Raw genomic sequence first — 23270 nt, forward strand, 5'->3', positions numbered from 1 at the left:
TGAAACATGCAACTCTGCCTGCTTCTAAGATTAAACACTAACAGAGGCAACCTATAAAATCCTTTGACTGACTTGAAAACAGAGTTGAACATTTGATCAACATGCCCGTTCTCTGGTTTTAAGTCTCAAACATCAACTTCATGTCATTGTTTTCCTAATTTGTCATCTGTTAACTTGTTGAAGGTGTCATTAAAAATTAACCCATTAAAAAAAATAGTCATTTCAAAATTGGTTTCAATAACCTTTGTTTTATTTTAAGCCCAGAGTCAAGTTTTCTCTATACCTGGGTGGACTTTCTCTGGCAATTTGTCAGGCTCACTTGCAAATAGGTCTTTTCTCTTGATGTGGCCAAGGAAACCAATTGAAAACCTGCAATTCAGTCAGCCGTGTGGCTGTTTGCCCTACGCAATGCCAAACTCAGTTGCTTGGGAGTTTGGGCTCAGTTGTGGGTTTGTGCCCTGAATAGGTCTCTATCTTATCCTGGGACAGTTGATGCAGGGAGTGAGGTGTGTGCGTGCTCAGGCGTGCCCGACTCTTCGGGACCCTGTGGACTATAGCCTGCCAAGTTCCTCTGTCCACGGGATTTTCCAGGCAATAATACTGGAGTGGGTTGCCATTTCGTCCTCCAGGGGCATCTTCCTGACCCAGGGAATGAGTGAGGTGCTTGTTGTCAATTGCTGACCCTCCTGGAGGCAGGTGAAGTTGGGTTTGTAAGGATGGGTGGTCCACGCCTGCCTCCTAGGAGGCCAGTTCAAAGGTAGAGTGACTGCTTGAATGTTGGTTTATTTCCAAGGCCAGAGAGGATCCTAGCAGCGCCGTCAGGGTCTGCCCTTCCTCTCAGCTTTGACTGCAGGGCAAGTTCAGGCACTTCTGACACCCCCAGGGACTTGCAAGTAGTGAGTTTTCCTTCAGAGTCACTCATTGTGGGTAGAAGGAAGGTGGGAATACTTAAAAACCCTGCTGGCACTATTTCTCCAGCCAGCAAGACCTGACCTTTGGTTCCCCAAGTGTCCAGGAGAGGTGTTGCCACCCAGCCATGGCAGGTAGGGCTGTCAGCTCTGCACTTGGCAGCTTCGGCCCTCTGACTCCCCAGGTTCGCTTTCTGGGAAGACAGACTCGGAGCCAGGTGAAATGACCCTCTGTGACTCGGCTTGATCCGGTTGCTCCTGCTGCCAGAGGTCACAGCCTCCAGCTTTCCACCTCCAGAGTAGCCTCACTAGGTGGCGAAGGAGCCTGGAGTTGGTGGTGGGGTAGGGGTCAGCTAGAAAGGGCATAGCCCTGAAGCTGTGGGACTCAGCCCTCTAGCTAAGCCTGGAATTCAGAATGTCACAAACCTCTGACCCCAGAGTTCACAGCCCAAGAGAAAAAGAGATGCTCCCTTCTGCCTTCAATCCTAAAACATTCCCCTTGCCAGCTTGAAGGATAAAGGAAAGGGAGAAATCGTCTCCTTGGCCTGTGCAGAGCCAAAACTAAAACCAAAATAAATAAATAAAAACCCCAGCTTCCTAAGTGCTTGTCTTTGTGGCAAGAACCCCTGAGCATCAACAGATATTTTTCTCTTAGCCTCACGCAGGTGTTTGATCCCCACAGACAAAGCCTCCCGCCAAAAAGGTGTTTATGGTTGTTAGAAAAAGGAAAAGAAACCTGCCAAGTTTTAATAACTGTAAGGCCTGCTGTGCCAGGAGTCCTGTAGCTGCGGAACCAGCTGGCCCCTCGTGGCCACAGCTCGGGTCCAGCTTCTCCAGGTTAACCTTCTCTTGGCTGTGCTGCCTGCTTGACAAGCATGTGACTAGGGTGTCCACACACTGCCCTCTGAGGCCAGTGTTATCCATTGCCACTGAATGATAATGGCCAAATGACAATTCAGGCTCACTGAGCATCTTCTGATGGGGATGGAGGTGAGAGGCATGAAGGTGATACCCACATTAACCCTGCCCACCTAGGAAGCATCTCATGGTCCCCAAAGCACTTTTACATGCAGTATCTAAGTGAGAAGAATTGGAGGTATTTGCTCTTCCCATTTTATGAGAAGACTGAGGCTCAGAACGATGATGAGCCTGAGGGTCAGAGAGTTTAAGTAACTTCTCCAAGGTCTTACACAAGGGTGTGACTAAGCCAAGACCCGCATCTCCAGGCTTTGGACACAGATCTCTTTCTGTGTACTGGGTACCGGTGTTCACATCAGATGTTCAAGTCTGGGGCCAGGAGTTGTCGAAAAGCCTGCATTTAAAATTCTTCTGATCTCAGAATGGGACCCCTGTTATTAGCAATGTCTTGTAACAACCCTAAAGCAGGGATGGAGGGAGCCATGCCCGGAGTGTGGTGAGAATAATTAGTTGCTCAGAGCCATCCAGGCTGGGTGCTGGCTGAGATAAGATTAGATGCACAAGGGTTTCTAGCTCTAGTGTACCTTTACTCAAGGCTCCTCCAGGCAGCTGGGCTTTCTGCCTGTTGTTCCTGCAGGAGGAAGACTGTCCTGTTAATCTGGCCAGACACTGCCCTTTAGTTGTTACTAAAGAATTGATCAATAACCTCAGATATGCAGATGACACCACCCTTATGGCAGAAAGTGAAGAGGAACTAAAGAGCCTCTTGATGAAAGTGAAAGTGGAGAGTGAAAAAGTTGGCTTAAAACTCAACATTCAGAAAACTAAGATCATGGCATCTGGTCCCATCACTTCATGGGAAATAGATGGGGAAACAGTGGAAACAGTATCAGACTTTATTTTTTTGGGCTCCAAAATCACTGCAGATGGTGATTGCAGCCATGAAATTAACTTTCCTTGGAAGGAAAGTTATGAACAACCTAAATAGCATATTAAAAAGCAGAGACATTACTTTGCCAACAAAGGTTCGTCTAGTCAAGGCTATGATTTTTCCAGTGGTCATGTATGGATGTGAGAGTTGGACTGTGAAGAAAGCTGAGTGCCGAAGAATTGATGCTTTTGACCTGTGGTGTTGGAGAAGACTCTTGAGAGTCCCTTGGACTGAAAGGAGATCCAACCAGTCCATCCTAAAGGAGACCAGTCCTGGGTGTTCATTGGAAGGACTGATGCTGAGGCTGAAACTCCAGTACTTTTGGCCATGCGAAGAGTTGACTCATTGGTAAAGGCCCTGATGCTGGGAGAGATTGGGGGCAGGAAGAGAAGGGGACGACAGAGGATGAGATGGCTGGATGGCATCACTGACTCGATGCACATCAGTTTAAGTGAACTCTGGGAGTTGGTGATGGACAGGGAGGCCTGGCGTGCTGCGATTCATGGGGTCACAGAGTCGGACATGACTGAATGACTGAACTGAACTGAAAGAATTGATAAAGGTCTTTCCCTGGTGGTTCAGCAGTAAAGAATCCGCCTGCAATGCAGGAGACAAGGGTTCGATCCCTGGGTTGGGAAGATCCCCTGGAGGAGGGCATGACTACCTACTCCATATTCTTGCCTGGAGAATTCCATGGACAGAGGACACTGGTGGCTACAGTCCAGGGGATCACAAAGTGTGGGACATGACTGAGTGATTGAGCATGGGGAGGTAGCCAGTGCCGTGTGTAGGTGCTGTGGCAGGAGGAGTCCAATGTGGGAGTCTCTCTCACCCTTCACAGTTGGGGGACAAGGGCTCAAGGGCTGAGCTGGGCCTGAGGATGTTGGCATGGGAAGGGTTGGTTCTGAAAGAGGGGACACAGACCCAGCATGACTGCTTCAAAGGGCCAGGGGCTGAGAATGGGGGCCCGAGCAAGGAGAGAGCAAGGGAGCTAAGAGGGCTGGTTGTACCTTTGAAGGGCTTGCAGAAGGGGAGAAACCTGATCGCTGGCCTCTTGACCGAAGGGCTGAGCGCAGAGAGCGGGAGGGAGGCAGAGAGGTGGCTGGTGCAGGTGAGAGGTGAGTGTGGGCATGCTCACCTGCCCCTGGCAGCAGTGCCCCTCTCTCCCCGCTCACTTTCAGGCACAGAATTCCTTTCTTGGGCGTACGGTTTCCAGGGCTCCCTCCTGCGCAGGATGCACTCTTATGAGGTAGGGGAAGGGGACGAGCATCCCCTTTCCACAGAGGGGGTCACATCACCTGCCAGAGCCCCTCATCTCCTTACGGGCTGGACACGAACTGTCTGTGTCCATTCTGGCCACTGCAGGTGGAATTGATAGGCCACAGATATTCAGATATCACAGTTCCAGAGGCTAGAAGTCTGGGATCAGAGTCCCAGCATGATCAGGAGAGGGTCCTTTTCTGATTTAAAGACTTCTCCAACTAGGTGATTGATAAGCTACAGATATTCAATTATCATAGTCCCAGAGGCTAGAAGTCTGGGATTAGGGTCCCAGCATGATCAGTAGAGGGTCCTTTTCTGAGTTAAAGACTTCTCCAACTAGGTGGTTGATAAGCCACAGATACTCAATTATCACAGTTCCAGAGGCTAGAAGTCTGGGATCAGGGTCCCAGCATGATCAGGAGAGGGTCCTTTTCTGAGTTAAAGACTTCTTGCTATGTCCTCACGCTATGGAAGGGGCAAGGGGACTCTCTAGGGTCTCTTTGATAAGAACAGTAAATCTTTGTTCTTTGATAAGAACATCCCCATGATGGGCCTTACCTGATGGCTCAGTGGCAAAGAATCCACCTGCCAATGAAAGACGTGAGTTTGATCCTTGGGTCGGGAAGATCCCCTGGAGAAGGAAATGGCAACCCACTCCAGTTTTCTTGCCTGGAAGATCTCATGGACAGAGGAGCTTGGTAGGCTACAGTCCATGGGGTCATGAAGAGTAAGACACGACTGAGTGACTAAACAACAAAAGCCTTCATGAGGGGCCCTTACCCCTCGTGACCTCATCACCTCCCAAAGGCCCACCTCCTAATACCAGCACATAGGGCATTAGGGTTTCAACATATGAATCTGGGGGAAGGGTGGACACAAAGATTCAGATCAAAGCAGACTAGAACCCAGAGGCTCTGGGTACAGACCGGAGGCCTGCAGAATGCATCACCACATTCTTCTCAAAGGTCAGCCTCACCTGTATAGGTGGTAATTTGGCCTGGGACCTTCCAAGTTTGAAAATCAAAGACCTTATCATAGAGTATATAGAGTATGACTCACCACTGGTGATGGAGAGTCCCTGGTGGGGCCTGCAGCAGCTCCTGCTCTCTGTCCCAGCCCCGGGGCTCTGCTCCGACTTCCCCTCCCAGCAGACAATGGCTCCAGGGGAATCAGGAGAGCACCTCGGAGGAACCCCTCCAGACAGAGGATGGGAGCCATGGTACCTGCCCCCACCCACACCCCCGGCCAGCGACATCAGGAGACCCGGCATCCAGCCTGTACCTGTCCCAGCCCCAAGGCGGGGGCTGCAGAGTAAGTGGAGGCTGAGAAACACGTTCCACCCTCTCCCCGAGTTGATAGCATCTCCTGGAAATCAATTCACAAACACAGTTTGGTTTCTAGGGGTGTCTGAAAAGTTTTTAAAAATTTTTCCCAGCATCTGAGATTGCCGACCAGCAGCACACTTCAGTGACAAGCTTTGCTTTCTTTCCTCACAGCATGATTCTGGCTCTTTCTGAGAGGCCAAGATCAAATAATGAGTCATGTTTTATCCAGGCTTCTAAGTGTGTGTCTGAACAATACTGATTAAAACAGTACCGGACCTTTAGTTAAATCATGAGACAGGTTACAAACACTGTTTCCAAGTTTCCAGCATTAAGTCCCATAGAGAAGGGAGCATGTTTCTGAGAGAATGGCTTGGACTTTATACCCAGTCTCTCTTCAGCATCAATCAAAGATTAACTGTAGCTGTGAGGCTGGGCTTCCCAGGTGGCTCAGTGGTATAGAATCCGCCTGCCACTGCAGAAGATGCAGGAGACTTGGGTACGATCCCTGGGTCGGGAAGATCCCCTGGAGGAGGAAATAGCAACCCACTCCAGTATTCTTTCCTGAAGAATCCCATGGACAGAGGAGACTGGTGAGCAATAGTCCATGGGGTAACAAAGAGTCTGACATGACTGAGCTGAGCTGAGGCTAGAATAGCTTAGACACCAGCCTTAGAAACAGGGATTGAACAAAATGTCCTTGATCACCTTGGGATTTTTTTTTTTTTTTCCTGTCTACCTGAATAATGCCCCTTCCAAGAACTGTAGGAAGCAAGTAGATCAGAAGTAATATGCCACATAAGCTGAGCAATGCCGGTCAAATAAAGGCAAGAATTCCACCATCTAGGTCCTTCTAGGTACGGAATACGGAGATTGGGCAAGGCCTTCCAGTTTTGAGCCTTTATTAAAAAGACAGAGACGTTGGCCCTAAAACCTGGTCCCAGTGACTCCACCATCCATGTGGGTTTAATGCTCGCCCTGGCAAAGGCTCAGCTGTGGGACATGTGATTGGTAGTCCCCCCTCCCAGGGTGGCCTGTGGCCTCTGCGGGATAAAGATACTTACAGGATTCTCAGAGGCGCGGCCTGTAACTCCAGCAATCCTATAATTAGGGCATAGTGAAAGGGTGTGTTCCCACGGGGTGAGAAAGCACACGCACTGAAGTTGGGGGCGGGGGGGGGAGCTGGGTGGCCGCTGACCCAGGCCCTGTCGCAATGCTTGTGCTGCTCTGAGTGCGTGGCTGCAGGCAACACACGTGTGATTCTCTGAGTCAGATAAGAATGGCTCTTAGGAGAGCCTGTTTCTTTCTCTCTTTCTTTCTTTTGAGGGCAGGAAAAACTTATTGTACCAGTCATGGAGCTTGGTCTCAGGCGACAGAAGCTACCACTGACTATCTTAAGTCAAACTGATTGAAAGGGGATTTTAAAAATTAATTTCTATTGGAGTAGAGTTGCTTTACAATGTTGTGTTAGTTTTGGGTATACAGCAAAGTGAACCAGCTATATATTTACATTTATCCACTCTTTTGAGAATTCTTTTCCTGTATAGGTCATTACAGAGTATTGAGTAGAGTTCCCTGTGAAATACCGTAGGTCCTCATTATCTGTTTTATACATACTATCAATAGTGTATAGATGTCGATCCCAATCTCCCAGTTCATCCTGGCCTCCCTTCCTCCTTGGTATACGTATGTCTTGTGGAATTTAGAAAAATGGTATAGATGATCTTATTTGGAGAGGTTGGTTTTTTCTTAAGGTGAAAGATGAAACTCCAAGGGAGGGAAGATGTAACTAAAGGTGGTAATTAAACTGCTTTGCAAGAGGAAGGGCTTCTCCGTGGCTCAAGTGTAAAGAATCCACTTGCCAATGTAGGACACTCAAGTTTGACTCCTGGGTCGGGAAGATCCCCTGAAGAAGGAAATGGCAACCCACTCCAGTATTCTTGCCTGGACAATCCAAGGGACAGAGGAGCCTGGCGAGCTACAGTCCATGGGGGTCACAAAAGAGTCAGATACAACTTAGCAATTTAACAACAACATCTGCAAGAGGAGGATGGAGATTTCTCCAGTTTTCTTTGATGAGATGAGGGGGTGTGATGAGTGGTAAGGCTCCAGCGTGGGGGGGATAGAAAGGGAGAATCAAGGAGGGTGGCGGCCAAGGAAACTCAGAAAACAAGAAGAATCTGCGTGTGTAAGTGGTTTGCTGTGAGGTCTCTTTGTACAAGTCTCATGGGTCATTAGTGATTTCCTGGAGAGTTAAAAGAGGAACTGGCTACTCCTGCCTCTGGACTGGCAGGAATAAAAACAAGAACTGCAGTAAAATGGTGCGGAGAACAGTATGGCGGTTCCTCAAAAACTTAAACCTAGGATGACTACATGATCCAGCAATTCCACTTCTTAGTTTACACCCAAAAGAAGCAAAAGCAGGGACTCAGAGCCTGCTGCACCTGTGTTCATAGCAGCGTCATTCACAAGAGCCAAGAACTGGAAGCAGCCCAGACACCCATTCATCCATGGATGAGCGGATAAGGCACGTGTGAGCTATACACTCGGTGGAATATACATCAGCTTTAGAAAGGAAATCTGACTCATGCTACAGCATGGATGAATCTTGAATGAATGAAATATGACGGTCACAAAACAGTAAATAACGTACTGATTCCACTTACTCGAGGTAACCAGAGAGTCAGATTCACAGAATGGTAGTTGCCAGGGGCTAAGGGAGGGGAAATGGGGAGTTATTAATTAATGGAGATGGAGCTCCAAGTTTGCAAGATGGAGAGAATTCTGAAATAGTTGGTGGTGATGGTCGCACAGCAATGTAAAAGTTTTTAATGCCACTGAACTGCACACTTCACAATGGTTTAGACGGTAAGGTTTTATGCTCTGTGTATTTTAACACAATTGAAAAAATCCTAGAGAGAGGGAAACAGCCTCTTAGCTCTGCACATTTTACTCAGGTTTCTTCAGGGGCTCATAAAACTTGTTTCTATATGGATTTGGTTTGATTGCAGTGAAGTTACCTCTTCACTGAGGACTCAGTTTAGGGTTTTAGGTGTGGAGTCCCCTTGGAAAACTCCTGTGTGGTCGGCAGAGGAGGTGGGAATGGGGCCAGCACCGCTGCTTTCCTTGAAGCCCTGGAACAAACACTATTTCTTTGAGCATCAGGTGAGATAGTGGATTTCTATTCAGGAGTCGCAACAAAATATGTCTTGCAGGCAAGTCCTAGGATGGGCTGTTCACATGACGATGTGCCCTCAGGACCAAGGCAGTGGAGGAAACAGAATTCCCAGCCCCTTCCAGTGTTGGGGCTCCAACAAAGGTAGTGACCAGGTCACCATCCCCATCGGAAGCAGTTTCCTTCCTTCTAGGCAGAGGTGGACACCTCCAAGCTCAGTGGGTGGCAGGTGGCTCCACCAAGGTGACCTTGTCCAAGGAAATTGGACAGGTGCCTTACTATCACCCCTCTTTCAGCTGATTTTTCAACCCTAAATTGTTCTCAAACTCTTGACCAGATCTATTTGCCATAGGAAAATAGCCCCTTTCTCCCATGAGGCATCCCTGCCCACCACATCTCACAGAGACTTGCAAACACCTGGTCGAAACTGAAATTCTCCAACTTTAGAGGATATTTTCAGATTGAGGATCCAATGAGGCCAGTTTCTGGGTTCACATCTGAGCCATAGGCTTCCTAGCTTTCAAAGAGATCGATCTTCAAATTACAGGAAACCCAAAAAAGAAGTGGTTCAAGCCAAACTCCCAGAAAGTGAAAAAGTGAAAGTGAAGTCGCTCAGTCGTGTCCAACTCTTTGCGACCCCATGGACTTTGTCCATAGGATTTTCCAGGCAATAGTACTGGAGTGGATTACCATTTCCTTCTCCAGGGGATCTTCCCTACCCAGGGGAAGACCATGTTAAATAAAGCAGTGACGTGAGCTGGCACTATCTTTCAGAAAAATTGGACCCCCATCTCCTTCAGAAGGGCTTAGGCAGCTCCTAGCCCAGCTTCCAAATAAGTGAATGAATAACCAGTCACCCTCTGGCGAGCCTGCCATCATTAATTTGGCTCTACTAGAGTAGTCTGATTGGCAATGCGTCTGGGTTGTGATGCCCAAGGATTGAGAAGTAAACGGATGAACTGGATGCTATGAACTTGCTGTTAAATACTTTGGTTGTGATGGTCATTAAATACTTTGCTGATCCCCAAGCAAGACTTCCTATCTTGATTTTCCTCATCTATAAAATCTGGATAAAAGAGATCCGTAGAAGTACATCAAACAATGAAAGAGAGAAAATAGAGCAATGAAATGCTTATTGGTGGAGTCACTAATTTTTCGGCAATGCACTTGATTCTAAGCCTGAAGAGGGAAAAGTGAGAATGTTAGCGTTTATTTGCATAACCAGCAGGAAAGTCCCTCTGGAATCTCACAGTTAGTCTTTCTAAATCAGTTTGGCTCCAAGCACTGCCTGAACAACACAGCTGAGTGTGAAGAAACAGAAGTACATAAACATTAACCACTTGCGAGCAGAGCAGAGCAAACAGTGAGAAGGAATCAGATCTCGTGCCAAGTAAGAGCAGCTGGTGACCTCAGTGACCAAGTGTCATTAATGGAAAACACTCCACTAGAAGCCTGAAGAGACCCCGGGAGCGAAGCTGCAACACTGAATACCTCATTAAAACTCCTCTGGATTCAACCAAACTGCCACACCGATACCTTGGGGCTGGCTCTATGGTTCCAACAAAGTTAACCTCTAAGTGAATTTTGGAAACTGTAAATGTGTGGCCAGGTGAGGAGTTATCCCATTTCTTCCTCAGTAGGAAAAAAAAAAAAAAAAACCCACTAAATATATCATGAACCTTCTCCTAGGTCATGGGCACAAAACGGGTCCCATGCCCCACACTCCAGCTCTACCTGAAGAGGTGAACTTAGAGGTCAGAGGTTTGGGCTCTGGAGTCTGACTTCTGAGTGCCTCATCCCAGCTCGGTCAGTTGTGAGCTTTGTGACTTGTCATGAGGACTGACTTTGCTGAGCCTCTGCCTCTTCATCTAGAAATTGTGAGTGCATGCATGCATGTTAAGTCACTTCAGGCATGTCCAACTCTTTGCAACCCTGTGGACTATAGCCCGCTAGGCTGTTCTGTCCATGGGATTCTCCAACAAGAATACTGGAGTGGGTCGCCACGCCCTCCTCCAGGGGATCTTCTCCACGCAGGGATCAAACCCGAGTCTTTTATTTCTCCTACACTGGCAGGCAGGTTCTCTACCACTAGCACCATCTGAGAAGCCCAGAAATTGTGAGTAGGTTGGTGGTATTACTTCCAGAGTTGTAGTGAAGATTAAGTGTTGCGTATCAACATACCCAGTTCGTGTCTGCCCCCCACCACCCCGCCCCCGTTCCCAATTCATATGTTGAAGCCCTAGGCCCCAGTGTGACAGTGTTGGAAGGCAGGGCCTTTGGAGATGATTAGATGTTGTGATCATGGGAATAGAGCTTTCTGGTGGGATTATTGTCCTTACAGAGGAACAGAGACCAGAGCACTCTCTCTGCATCATGTGAGGACACAGTGAGAAGGTGGAAGAACCTGTCAGCCAGGAAGTGTCCTCACTGGGAACTGACTCAGCACACCAAGTCCTTGAACTTGGACTTCCCAGCCTGCAGAACCGTGAGAAATAAACGTCTGTTGTTTAAGCCCCTCAGTTTATGGTATTTTGTGTGGCGGCCTGGGCTGACTAATACCTACTCAGAAAGCTTAGAACAGTGCCTGGCTCACAGGAAAACATCCAATAAATATTAGCATGTATTTATGCTTGGCTCTTTTGAAATAAGAAGTATTGCAAACACTCTTAAATGTTTAAAGAATAAGGTGACAGCATACCCACCACCCAGCATATAATATGAAACAGCATCAATAGAGTTGAAGCCCCAAATACCTCCCCCAATCGCAGTCTCTCTGTCCTGCCTAGAGGTAACCATGCTCCTGAACTTGGTATTTATCATTCCCACGCATTTCTTTATACCCTTACTCCATTTGTAAACAATGAGACTGAGCTGGAAATGCTTCCAAGCCAGGACTGACACACACGCCTTCCAGAAGGATTTGGACACAGTGTCTAGCTTAGCGCAAAGGGCTGTGCGGCAAGCGTGTCCTGATTTGTCACCTCACTCTATGATTTTTCACCTCCCTGACCTGAGAACAGGCTACTCTCTCTGTGCTATGCTTAGTCGCTTAGTCGTGTCCGACTCTTTGCGACCCCATGGGCTGTAGCCTGCCAGGCTCCTCTGTCCATGGGGATTCTCCAGGCAAGAATACTGGAGTGGGTTGCCATTTCCTCCGCCAGGGGATCTTCCCAACGCAGGGATCGAACCAAGGTCTCCCGCATTGCGGGCAGATTGTTTACCGTCTGAGCCACCAGGGAAGGGTCCCCAAATGATGATGCAAGCCGTTCGTTAGGTCTGTTAACCGGGGTCTGTGCCGGTAAGGGACTGTGCAGCACTCCAGCTCCCCCTCCAGCTTGGCGCTGATGCCTCCCCTCCCGGCTCTTCTTGGCAGATGGAGATGCGGCTTCAGGACCAGCAGCTGGCGCGGCAGCTCATGCGCCTGCGCAGTGACATCCACAAGCTGAAGATCGAACAGACCTGCGACCTCCACCGGCGGATGCTCAACGACGCCACCTACGAGCTCGAGGAGCGGGACGAGCTGTCCGACCTCTTCTGCGACGCTCCCCTCGCCTCCTCTTTCAGTCTTTCTGCACCACTCAAGCTCATCGGGGTCACCAAGATGAACATCAACTCCCGCAGGTTTTCTCTGTGCTGAGAAGCCCTAGACGGGGCGGTGGAGCCAGAACGAGGGTTTGGGAGGTGGACCGGGGATGTAGGAAGGGAGCTGAGGCCCAGCTACCCCAGTGGGTCTCTCCGAAGGCAGGGTGTCCCTGGGACAAGAGCTCTCGGAGCCCAGCTGTGGAGCCCAGTGTCCCCATGCCTGACCCTGGTTTAATACCCAGAGTCCTGCAGAAGGGCTGCTCCATCTGATGTTCAGTGAGACCTCGGTACCCCACGCACACGCCTCATCCCCCCACTCAGTAACCCAGATTCCTGTTTCCCGGAATCACTGGTGCTATGACCTGGGAATCCAAAGTGGGTGGGGGGCAAAGCTGTGATTCTTGCAGAAGGCTTCCCCAAGGACACCGAACCCCAGAAGGGAGGTGATTAGATACGTCAGTGGCACCCATGACACTGTCACTGTGCTCTGAGGCTCGCTTCACCCTAAGTGGCTGACTCAGCAACCTCAACAGGGACCCACCAGCAAAGGAAAATCAAGAGGAATAACAGGTGGCACTTAGGGAAGCAGGCCCCACCTGCCACCAGTGCCCTGGGCAAGGTCTTGGACCTTGGCCCCACAGGTGCCAGGTAAATTGTTTCCAGTATGTGGGGTCCCGCCCGTGTAGCCACATACACCCGTCCCAACCTCCAAAGAACCCCTTTGCTGTCACCCCACAACCTGGGATTGGGAGGGCCTAGGGGTTGGCTTCCCTGGGGGGCCAGCAGAGGCCTCCTGGTGGATTCTGACGTTGTTACCTCTGTCACCTTCGTGCCCTCCGCAGAAGCTCTCCCTGAGCCTCCTCTGAGATTCTGTGCCTGGTTTAAACACCTAACTTTAACTGAATCAGACTGTGACTAACCTATGGCCAGCTTGTTTATAACTATTTGATTTTTGCCCAAATGGTGAACCAGTGGGTAAGTCAAGTTTGACAGAGGTTTAGGGTTTGGTTTTAAAAGGTTCTCCCTAAGGACAGGTGGGAGAGTCAGCAAGGTGAGGACTGAGCCCTCCACAGTTTAGGAAGTTAACCTAGTGCAATGCCCTGTGCCTGGGGTTTTGGGTGTTTGACCCAAAGTCTTTGATCCTTCTAGCCAAGCCCTCTGGTTCATAGAGGAATAAAAGAGGCTAGTGGAGGGGAGGCCCCCCACCCCCGAGGCTCCTCAGCTCTTTAGCGGCTGTAGAATATGGATGTGTTAATTAAAATCATTATTGATAATGCCTACACGGATCATGTATCAATGAACTTGAATTCCAAAGATGGTACTAAGGCTTTGCCAAACCATGAACTGCCAAGCTCTCTACTCTCTGGCTCACTCAACCCTGTCACCTCCCAAGTTGAAATTCTGCTTGCAGTCAGCGTTCCGTCATCGACATGAGGTGCCCTATTGCTCTGCCTTTCCTGCTTCGTCCTCCTGTAGAGTTTCATCAAGGCCCATGCATACTTGCACGCACACACACACCATGACCCATGCTGGGGAAAGGTTGGTTTCCTCTTGTGGGCTGGGAGTAGGAGTTTGTAAATGATTGGTCCCTGGTTAGACAGAGGATAATTTGGTGTTTCCTTGTGATTTCTAAGAGCCAGAGGGTTTATGCTTCCTTCAAAGATGCTACAACCACATAGCCAAGATCTGTTTCAAGCTGACTCTGAGCAGTGGCAGAAGTCTGAGGCCCTGAGGTCCATGGAGAAGGCCTCGGTGGAAGGGCAGGCAGGCCCACTCCTGTCCTCAACCCAGAGACGCCTTCCCTCGGGGTTCTGTACAGATGCTGCCAAGCCCTGCAGAGGCACACCAGCCAGCCTTCCTCCAGAAGAGCCCTTGAGGTCGTGGGGTATCAGGCTGGCCTGCACACACTCACACCCACTCTACAGAGACGTGACCATATACACACCCAACCCACACGGGCAAGCCCATTCCGTATTCTGGAATAAAAGTGCCCAACTGGTTATTTTTCTTTCTAGAAACCAGTCATTACAGTAACTGCAAAAGCTGGAATCAACCAAAGCTGAGTGATCTAGCTGAATGGCATCAAGTCAGTGGATGAGTCAACTGGGCAGTTCAGTTGCTCAGTTAACCGAATGATTCCTTTCTCTGAGATCAAGGCACACACCTTTTGGAATAGGTTAGTTGTCTGAGCTATTGTGTTTAGTTCATCCCCATATTGTGCTTAGTTCATCCGCAAAGAATCTTACTTTGGGATAAGGGAGGAGGGGATCAGGAAGAGAAGCCCAGGGAAAAGACAGGTGTGTTTTCTTACTCATTGTGCAGCATCTGTTAGCAGCCCTATTTCCAAGGTGAATGCAAACAACTAACCAGGTCAGTTCGGCTCTGTGAAGTCCCTGTCTCGTGTGGTCAAGAGATGTCTGAGTCAGTCCCAGCCTAACCTTCATCACCTCAGAGCAGCCTTCCAGCTCTACCATGTGTATACAGTCCTGTTGCAGTTTTACTCATTATCTGCCCATCTTTCTGACACCCACAAGAACCCCTGGGTGTAAAACTCAAAGTCTGCATTGACACTGCCAAGCAGGGCAATGTCTGACACCTTCGTGGACTCAGCAGTGATCCCAGAGGCCTGGGGAGCCCGGACAGGCTTGAGATGACCTGACCTGCCCCGGACCTCCTCCCTGTAGCAATACCAAGTGCTATTATGTAATCGATGGACAATTTATAATTTTATTTTTTATGATTGTTTCTATATTGCTGGTAGCAAAAGTGAAATTAAAATATTTCAAAAGGACATCTTTATAAAGAGGAGAAATGTGCTTCCTTTTACCTTATTCCTGTTACAGCACACACAGGGCCAAGCACTGAATTGAAAGAAAGAAGGAGGGAGATCAAGAGGGAGTGGGGAAGAGGGTGGGGAGGGAAGAGGAGCTACAGGATTCTCTGTCCTTCCTGGTGCCTTCCCTCACGGGAGGCTATTTGGTGGTGATGCCATCAAGAGCTTCCCAGCTCAGGATGCAAAATTAGGATACCCAGCCATTATTCCTGACTGTGACCAAAGCCAGAGCCAAAGCAAACCCACTGTCTCCCACCCTGTGTGCTAAGTCGCTTCAGTCCTGTCTGACTCTTTGCGACCCCATGGACTGTAGCCCTCTAGGCTCCTTTGAGATTCTCCAGGTAAGAATACTGGAGAGGAGGGCCATTTCCTCCTCCAGGGGATCTTCCCGACCCAGGGCTTGAACCCAAGTCTCTTGCATCTCTGGCATTGGCAGGCAGGTTCTTTACCACTAGCGCCACCTGGGAAGCCCCTCTCCTGCATTAAACACTTCAAACGTGACTGGATTCAGAATACTTGGGTCAAACTCAGAGCACAGCTGGATAGCAGACCCACAGGGCGTATATTTCAAATCACAATTCCATCATCCAAGTACATTGCCTCGTAATGTACTGTCCCCTGTGGAGAATTTGTGTCAAACTCATTCAACATCTCAAGCAGTGGTCCTCAAAACAAAGCCCGCATAAAGCACCACCTGGGGCAGCCGATGCAAATGCGTATTCCCAGGAAATTCCTGGGCTCTGCTCAAGGGTCCTGGTGTGCAGCTCTGGCTTAGGGCCTAGGAATCTGTTCTAACAAACACCCCCATGAGACCAGCATAGGTGGTCCACCGACATTTAGAGAAACCTTCAAAGGAACAAAGCGGGCAGGGAAGGCATGCTTGCTTTACTTTGGGACCTACTGCACGACACCCTTTAGATACTTCGGAGGTAAAACCAGCAGGACCCACTGGTAGCTGGAGACTAAGGATGGCTCTCTGGTCAGCAGCTGGATGGGGGTCGCTGTTTACTGAGATGAGAAAATTTGAGGGGAGCACAAGGCAAGAGACGGGCAACATTAGTTAGTTGTTAGTTCCATCTCAGTTCTGTTATATTTAAATGTCTGTCAAACATCCAAGCAGGAAGTGAGTAGGTGCTAGGCTGCAAGAACTTGGACTTCAGGAAAAGACCAATGTTGGATGCATAAATTGGGGAACCTGGATTTGGGTGTTTGGGTGATATTAAAAAGCAGCATACCCAGATAAACTCATTTAGGAAGAAAGTATTGACTGAAGTACAACACCCTAGGGACTCCAGCATCTAGGGTTCTGATAAAGAAGGAACAGTCCAAGGAGACTTAGAAAGACCAGCTGGTAAAGTACAGGGGAAAACAGATGAAGGAGGCATGGGAGCCTTAAAGAGGAAAATGTGTCAAGGAGAGCGTTGTCAATATCGACTGCTGTGGAGAAATTAAAGAAAAGGTACACAGAGAGATAAACAGTGCTTTCAAGCAAGACAGAGCCCATTTGTCCTTTATTACAGCAACAATAGCCCTTTCAGATCAGGGGTAGCACAGAAGTCCAGTTGTGTGGGTTGAGGACAAAATGGAAAGTGAAGAAATGGATTCTTTCAAGTTGGTTTGCTGTAAAGGGAGCTGAGAAATAGGAGCTGGACAAAGTCATGAAGTCAGGGAAACAATTTTTGGTTTCCTTGAAACAGTGTATAACAAAATAAATGCATAATAGAGTGTTGATCGTACATAAACAGTGGATCATAATAAAATGTATGATAAAGGTGCTGACAATGGGAATAATCTGTTAGGAAAGAAGAAATGGATGGTGCAGGAGAGAGAAGAAAGTAATGGCAACAATGAAGTTCTTAAGGAGGAGAGGAGGGGAATGTCAGCGTGTAAGTGGGGGAGCCGGGCTGGGAGGGAAGCAAAGACATTCATTGTCATGAGAGGGAAGATTGAAGATGAGTAGCTTAAGGAATCTGGTGGGAAGAGGAGGAGAGTCCCATTGGATCCTTCCTACTGTCCTTGTAAAATAGGAGAGTGACGTGGAGTTGGTGGAATGTTGAAGGTCCAGGAAGAAAGTTTTGAAATAATTATCTCATCGAGTGGGCATGTTCATTTGTTTGGAAGAGTAGTGGAACCATCCGGCAGTGTTGGCTCCCCATTTGAGGCTGGTGGTCTTTCAGCGTGATGCAAATCCTGAGAATGAGGTTGTGTGTGTGTGTTTTTTTTCCCTCCAGCAATGGTTAGATGCTACAGCATTCACACAAAGCAGGCAGAGTGGCGAGGGGGTGTGCCAGGCAGGTGCATGGCAGGATGGGGAAGCAAGAGTTAAGTGTTTTGCAAAAGGGCAACCAGGGTGGAATCAAGGAGTCCCAACTGAGTAAGGAGGGAAGCAGGAACACGGAGATATAGGACTGGAGTGCTAGAGCTCCCGTGCCAGAGCTCTGGGTCCACAGCTGGAGGTCTAGGCGCCATCTGGGACTCCCTGCATGACAGGGCTGGTGGAGAAAGGCTGGACAGGTAATGATCAGAGTGTGGGGACAGTGGAAGTGACGATTCGGGGACAGTGCAGGTTCATCTTTCAGAGACCCAGCCTGATGCTACATTAGCTGCCTGGTGGCTCTGGCTAAGTGTGTGCTGCAGGCATAGGTGATGTCGGTCAAGACCGAGAGCCCCCGTGCAGACCTCACCCGGCTTATTTAGAAAGGGGCCTTTGTGCTCAGTTGACCGCATTCCCCTTGGCTTCTCTGCAACAGCAGAGGATCTCTCACTCTAACTCCCTGTCAAAGCCCCGAGTCTGAGATTGTGATGGCTGGGGAAGAAGGGCTGGGGGAGCACAGCAGTGGCGGCCCCGCCAGGACACACCGGCCAAGTACAACCAGGGACCTATCTGATGGGAATCTGATGGGAACCACTCAGACACATGGAGGGTTTCAGACGAGGCTATTTTTAAATACCCTGTTCACAGGCTCAAAGCAAACATTGGTGGAGACAGCTAGGCGGTCTCCGAGGGAAGTTGATTCAGGAAGAGAAACCTCAAACATTGGAGCGCTCTGGACAGTAGTCACCCACACTCACGGCAAAGAGATAAGTCCATTGGGGATGTTTCCCAACCGGCAGGGACAGGCGCCTATAGTGGGTGGAAATTCCCTGGGAAGTGATCCAGCAAGGCATGGTTCAGCTCTGCAGGACTGGAGTGTGTTTATTTCCTAGACCTTTATTTTATCAGACAGGGAGCCCCTCAGTCATGCTTCTTCCAGCCCCTTCCTCCTGACATGGGGACAACTGAAGCCTGAGAAAGAACCTAAGGGACTCTGCCTCCCTCAAGGAAACTCTCTCCCAAGGGGGACCCGGGCACCACCCACTGCTCCTCGAGCCTCACCTGGTCAGGGTGCCCCATCTGGTGGAACAAGACTGAGGCAGAACAAGGGCTCTCCCTCTCTTACGCCATTGCACCAGTCAGGGTGGGTGGGGAGTGGAATTGTCCCAGCATCCCAAGCTGGGGAGGACTTGACCCAAGGCATCCGGGCTTACAGAACCATTGGAAGAGTCAGGCTATTTTAAGACGTGATTCCCAGAGCTGCTCTGGATTCCAGCAGGCAAACTTTTGGGCTTCTGGCAGTACCTGAGTGGGTGATTCTCAAGAGGTCTTCTGTCTGCCTCTCTGCCTGCCGACACCATTGGGTTTTTACTCACACAAACCCCGCCCCCCACCACCAACAGAAGATGTGTGAGTTTCCCACCCCTATCAATTCTTCAGTTCTCTGCAGATACCAACTGGGTGTTCTACGTCTTAATTTTGACACTGTCCACACACAAAATGTCGTTCCCTATATCCCCCACTCCCAACCATAGTAGCCTCTGAACGCAGCTGTCTACACCTCTCTCTAAGGAAAGACTGAATGTACCATCCTAAAGATGTAGCATGGTGCCCGGGAAGTGAAAAGGGATGCTCTGAAAGCAGGTTTCTGTTAAACATTTTCAGCCGCTTCTGTTTCTAGCAGAGGAGACACAGAGTCTTCCTGAGTGGTCCCTTTCAGAAAAGTGGATCAGAGGGACTCACTGACCATCCCCCTGGGGGAGGAGAGCCAGGTCTCTGTGCTGTTAGCTGCCTGGGAGGGGTGGACAAACTGCACCCACACAAGAAGCCTCCTGAAGAAAATGACCTTGATGCCTCTACAGCTTCAAAAGGACCTCTAAGGCTGAATGCCTGGCTCCTTCGTAGGAACACAGATGTGCAGTGAGACATGCACCCCAGGGGCTGGGACACAGGAGGAGGTGACAGCTCTGCTTAAAGGGACAAAGCAGAGAGCAAGAAGCAGCCTTGGGGAGTGATGAGCCTTAGGGAAGAAGGGACAGGAGAGAGATTTGCCCTGATGGAATGGGGCTGGAATTCAATCATATAACGTCAGAAGAGCATGGCTTTATATCAACCCCAAGCTGCAGGTGGGGCACACCACATGCTGTCAGAGTCAGGTGGCGTTAGCAATCTGAGTACAACTTTTTTTTCTCCTGTCCTTCAAAGAAGCAGGTCCAAGAGCTGGAGTGGCGGACCACTGTCACCGTCTGGGTGATGCACAACTGGGAAGGCACCAAGACCTCCTAGCTCCTCATCTTGGCTCTTCCCAGCACCCTCTCTTCCCTGCAGAACCTTGCCTCGGGACCCACACAGAGAAGGAGGTCTGAGAAGACAAATCTGAGAAGTTCTTCCCCAGTACTGTAAATAATTTTTAGTTTTTTTTCAGATTTTTAACATGGAGTTTGGTGGTTCAGATGGTGAAGAATCCGCCTCCAATGTGGGAGACCCAGGTTTGATCCCTGGGTTGGAAAGATCCCCTGGAGAAGGGAATGGCAACCCACTCCCGTGTTCTTGCCTGGAGAATCCCACGGACAGAGGAGCCTGATGGGCTACAGTCCACGGAGTCGCAAACAGGACTGAGAGAGACTAACACTTATTGAGTTAAGGAAATCCTATAATGCCCCCTGCTGGAGAAACAGAGGAATCTACTAATACATGGTTTGTTTTCCAAAGACTGTAGCATCGTCAAGACTTTACACCTTGGTATTTCCATTTATGATTGTCATCTCATTACATATTTGGTGGAAAGTTCAAATGCTATTTCCATCCCTCAAAAACAGAAATCTCTAGTTGGAATACACTGTCACAATTAAATTAAATTCTACCGATACTTTTTAGTATTTACTATGTGCCAGGCAATATGCCAATTCTAGGAAAGCAAGGTGACTAGAAGCTGAAGGTTTATATGGCTCTTTGGTTTTATTCATGCCATCTCAACAGAGATTCATGTTTTGTGTCAATTTTAGAAACCTGTATGACCTTGGGATAAGCAAAGATCTTTTTATATAAACACACACACACACACAAAAAAAAACCCAAACCAAAAAATTTTAACAAATTGGACTTTATCAAAATGTAAAACTTCTGATCTTTGAGAAGAGATTGCTTATGGAAAAATAAACCACAAACTGGGAGAAAACATTCTCAATATATATGTCTGACAAAGAACTTGTAGCCAGAAAATTTTTAAAAAGCTTCTTAGAACTCAGTAATAAAAAGACAACTTAATTTTTTTAATGTGCAAAAAAATTCAAACACACCCTTCACAGGAAAACAAGTGGCCATTAAGCATGTGAAAAGATGCTCAACACCACCTGTCATCAGGGAAATGAAAACTAAAACCACAATGGTGCGCCACTTCCCAGGCTTCCCAGGGGGCGCTAGTGGTAAAGAACCTGCCTGCCAATGCAAGAGACGTGGGTTCGATCCCTGGCTTGGGAAGATCCCCTGGAGGAGGGCATGGCAACCCACTCCAGCATTCTTGCGTGGAGAATCCCTGTGGACAGAGGAGCTGGGCAGGCTACAAGCCACAGGGTCGCAAAGATTCGGACACGACTGAAACGACGTAGCACACATGCGTACCACTTCACACCTGTGAGAAATACTAAAAAAGACTAGGAACACCAAATGTTCATGATGTGGAGCAAAGTCATATGCTGCCCCCAGGAGGTTCAGTTGATTATTTCTCTGAATCGAGTGCAGGCCATGCTTACACACGGTTACAATCTTTGCAGAGAGCCTTTCATATCCACACGGGATTTTATGGTCTATGACCAGACGTCTTCACAGTACTCCCATTCACTCTTGACTTAGGTATTATTGTTGTCTTCATCACTACAGAAAAGGAGACTGAGGCTCAGAAATCGGTGATTTATTTTTTTTAGGACCGCATAGAAGATGATAGACCTGGGATTCAAGTTCAAGTGCCAAGCAACTTTGTTTTCTGAATTCGGTCACCTCTTGTGCCCTAAGAAATGTAACTCAGTTACTATGTTAATTAATTGAAATCACTTGAAATCACCGTGAGTAATAACGTATCAATAACAACAGGAACAGATCTAAGAAGTAGAACTAGGCTGTAACATTCATGTTCTTGCTCACAGCAGTCCACACGTGTTTTTCCAGCGATAGAATGACTATAACACCGACTGTTGTATTTAACAATGCTTTATTTATGAGCATTTCGTTTCAACAAATACTCTGCGGTGGGGAGGCATTGTTAGGAACATGTCATTCAGAAAGGATTAAGACACAGTCCTGGCCTTCCAGGAACTTAAAAGCCAGTGTTAAACCCTGTTCAGCTCAGGACTGTTTTCTCCTGTGTGTGATCCTCACACCAGCTGTTACTTCCTACCGAAATCCCATCAGCTCCTAGTGACTCACCGAATGGGCACAAGGTAGGGCACCATGTCTGGACTGTCTTGTTTTCCAAGAAGTACAATGGCATTTTCCAAAGTCAAATGGAGGAAGAACCTGACTAGTACAAGGGCGCTGATGCTCAGAGTAGGAAAGAGCCATTTAAATCAGAGCTGGCTCGCGGGATCCAGAACACACAGCACCGTTTTTAATAGGGCTGTCAGCCTCCAGCCTGACAGCCCTAGCCTGCTTGAGAAATGGTAATGTTAGAGTTTTGATATGCTTTTTAGCATAATTATAAAATCTGATAAGTCAAGAAAACACAGGTCTTTTTTGCCTTTTTTCACAAGTTTTAAAACAACTCTTTTATAAATCATCACAAATACCTCCAATTATAAACATTTCTCTGGGAAGGAGGTGGTGTAGGTTGGGGCACTTCTGTGATACATACCTTTTATTTACACATGTCCTGCTTTTTGAGGGCAGGGGAAAGAAAGCAAAGACGGTTATTCTTCTTTTCCGTGATGAGAAGCATTCTCATGAAGGACACCTCGGTTTTGTGCATCTCAATCTTTTTTAAAATTTTGGCGTATTCATTTGTCGAGTGAATGACAGTGAGGAAGCTTTCCCTGCCCACATTTGGTTTCCAAACGAGCCTCTGTATCAGCTCTTTTAGCTTCCCAGATGGCTTAGTGGTAAAGAATCTGCCTGCCAATGCAGGAGATGCAGGTTTGATCCCTAGGTTGGGATGATTCCCTGGAGGAAGAAATGGCACTCACTCCAGTATTTCTGCCTGGAGAATTCCATGGACAGAGGAGCCTGGTGGGCTACAGTCCATGGGGTCACAAAGAGTCGGATGCAACTGAGCACACGCATCACACAGGCTCTTTCACGTGTCCCTGTTCATATTTATGGGCAAGGTTTATGTTCATATTTATGGGCTGAAGCCCCCTCCCAACTTACCAATTGAAATTCAGCTGCAGCCTCTCCTCTATAAATGAGTTCCCCATGTGATCTGAAAATATTATTTAGCAGCAGGAATAGTCATGTAAATCAAATGCAAATCAAATCAGCAAAATGTATTCTAATATCAAAATAAACTAATAGAGCTGCTACAATGACATATCAAGGAATATAAAATCACTGAGAAAATAAATCAATAAATCATTTTAGCAGTTTCAAGCGTTGATCTTTTAAAGTTTTGCCCTTTTTTTTTTTTTTGGCTGGCAAGCTGTTACCTGCTAGATGAAACTGTAATTGTCTGAACCATAATTTGACTTACAGAATCATACCAAACTCTCAACCATGATATTTGGTAGGTGACTTTCATCCTAAGTAAACGTCTCAGTATCAATGGTTTCATTTTTTGTGCTGAATCTTCTACTGAACTAAGGAATGTCACTAAAGAATTTCTTAGCCGTTATGGTACTGCTTGATACTTCTATTTATTCAATATTTCTGTTACCAACTAAGTCATAAAAATGTTTATTGAAATGTCCTATTAAATAATTGGTTTAATTTTATCAACTTATGTTCACCTGCAGCCCATGAAGTTTCCTGACTATCAATCAGCCATATGGAAGGAACTTCCAAGATGGTTTTTACTTTTGTCATCAAATGTGCATTTAT

General features: G+C 47.9%; 1 protein-coding gene across 4 annotated transcripts in view; it reads left to right on the top strand.

Annotated features, from left to right (window-relative positions):
• Positions 1 to 14898, top strand: part of FAM167A (family with sequence similarity 167 member A) — a 31747-nt gene extending 16849 nt beyond the window's left edge. For 2 of the 4 annotated variants that reach the window (XM_027548993.1, XM_027548992.1), the window contains one exon: positions 10859 to 11569. In XM_027548993.1, the coding sequence (XP_027404794.1) occupies positions 10859 to 11134 (276 nt within the window). In that variant the 3' untranslated portion in view covers positions 11135 to 11569. Of the gene's footprint in view, positions 1 to 10858; positions 11570 to 11890 lie in introns of those variants that run through there. The other 2 variants (XM_027548996.1, XM_027548995.1) reach the window with 2 other exon arrangements.
• Positions 14899 to 23270: the final 8372 nt, after the last annotated feature.

The sequence above is a fragment of the Bos indicus x Bos taurus genome, chromosome 8 (genome assembly GCF_003369695.1).
Source record: "Bos indicus x Bos taurus breed Angus x Brahman F1 hybrid chromosome 8, Bos_hybrid_MaternalHap_v2.0, whole genome shotgun sequence".
NCBI lineage: Eukaryota > Metazoa > Chordata > Mammalia > Artiodactyla > Bovidae > Bos > Bos indicus x Bos taurus.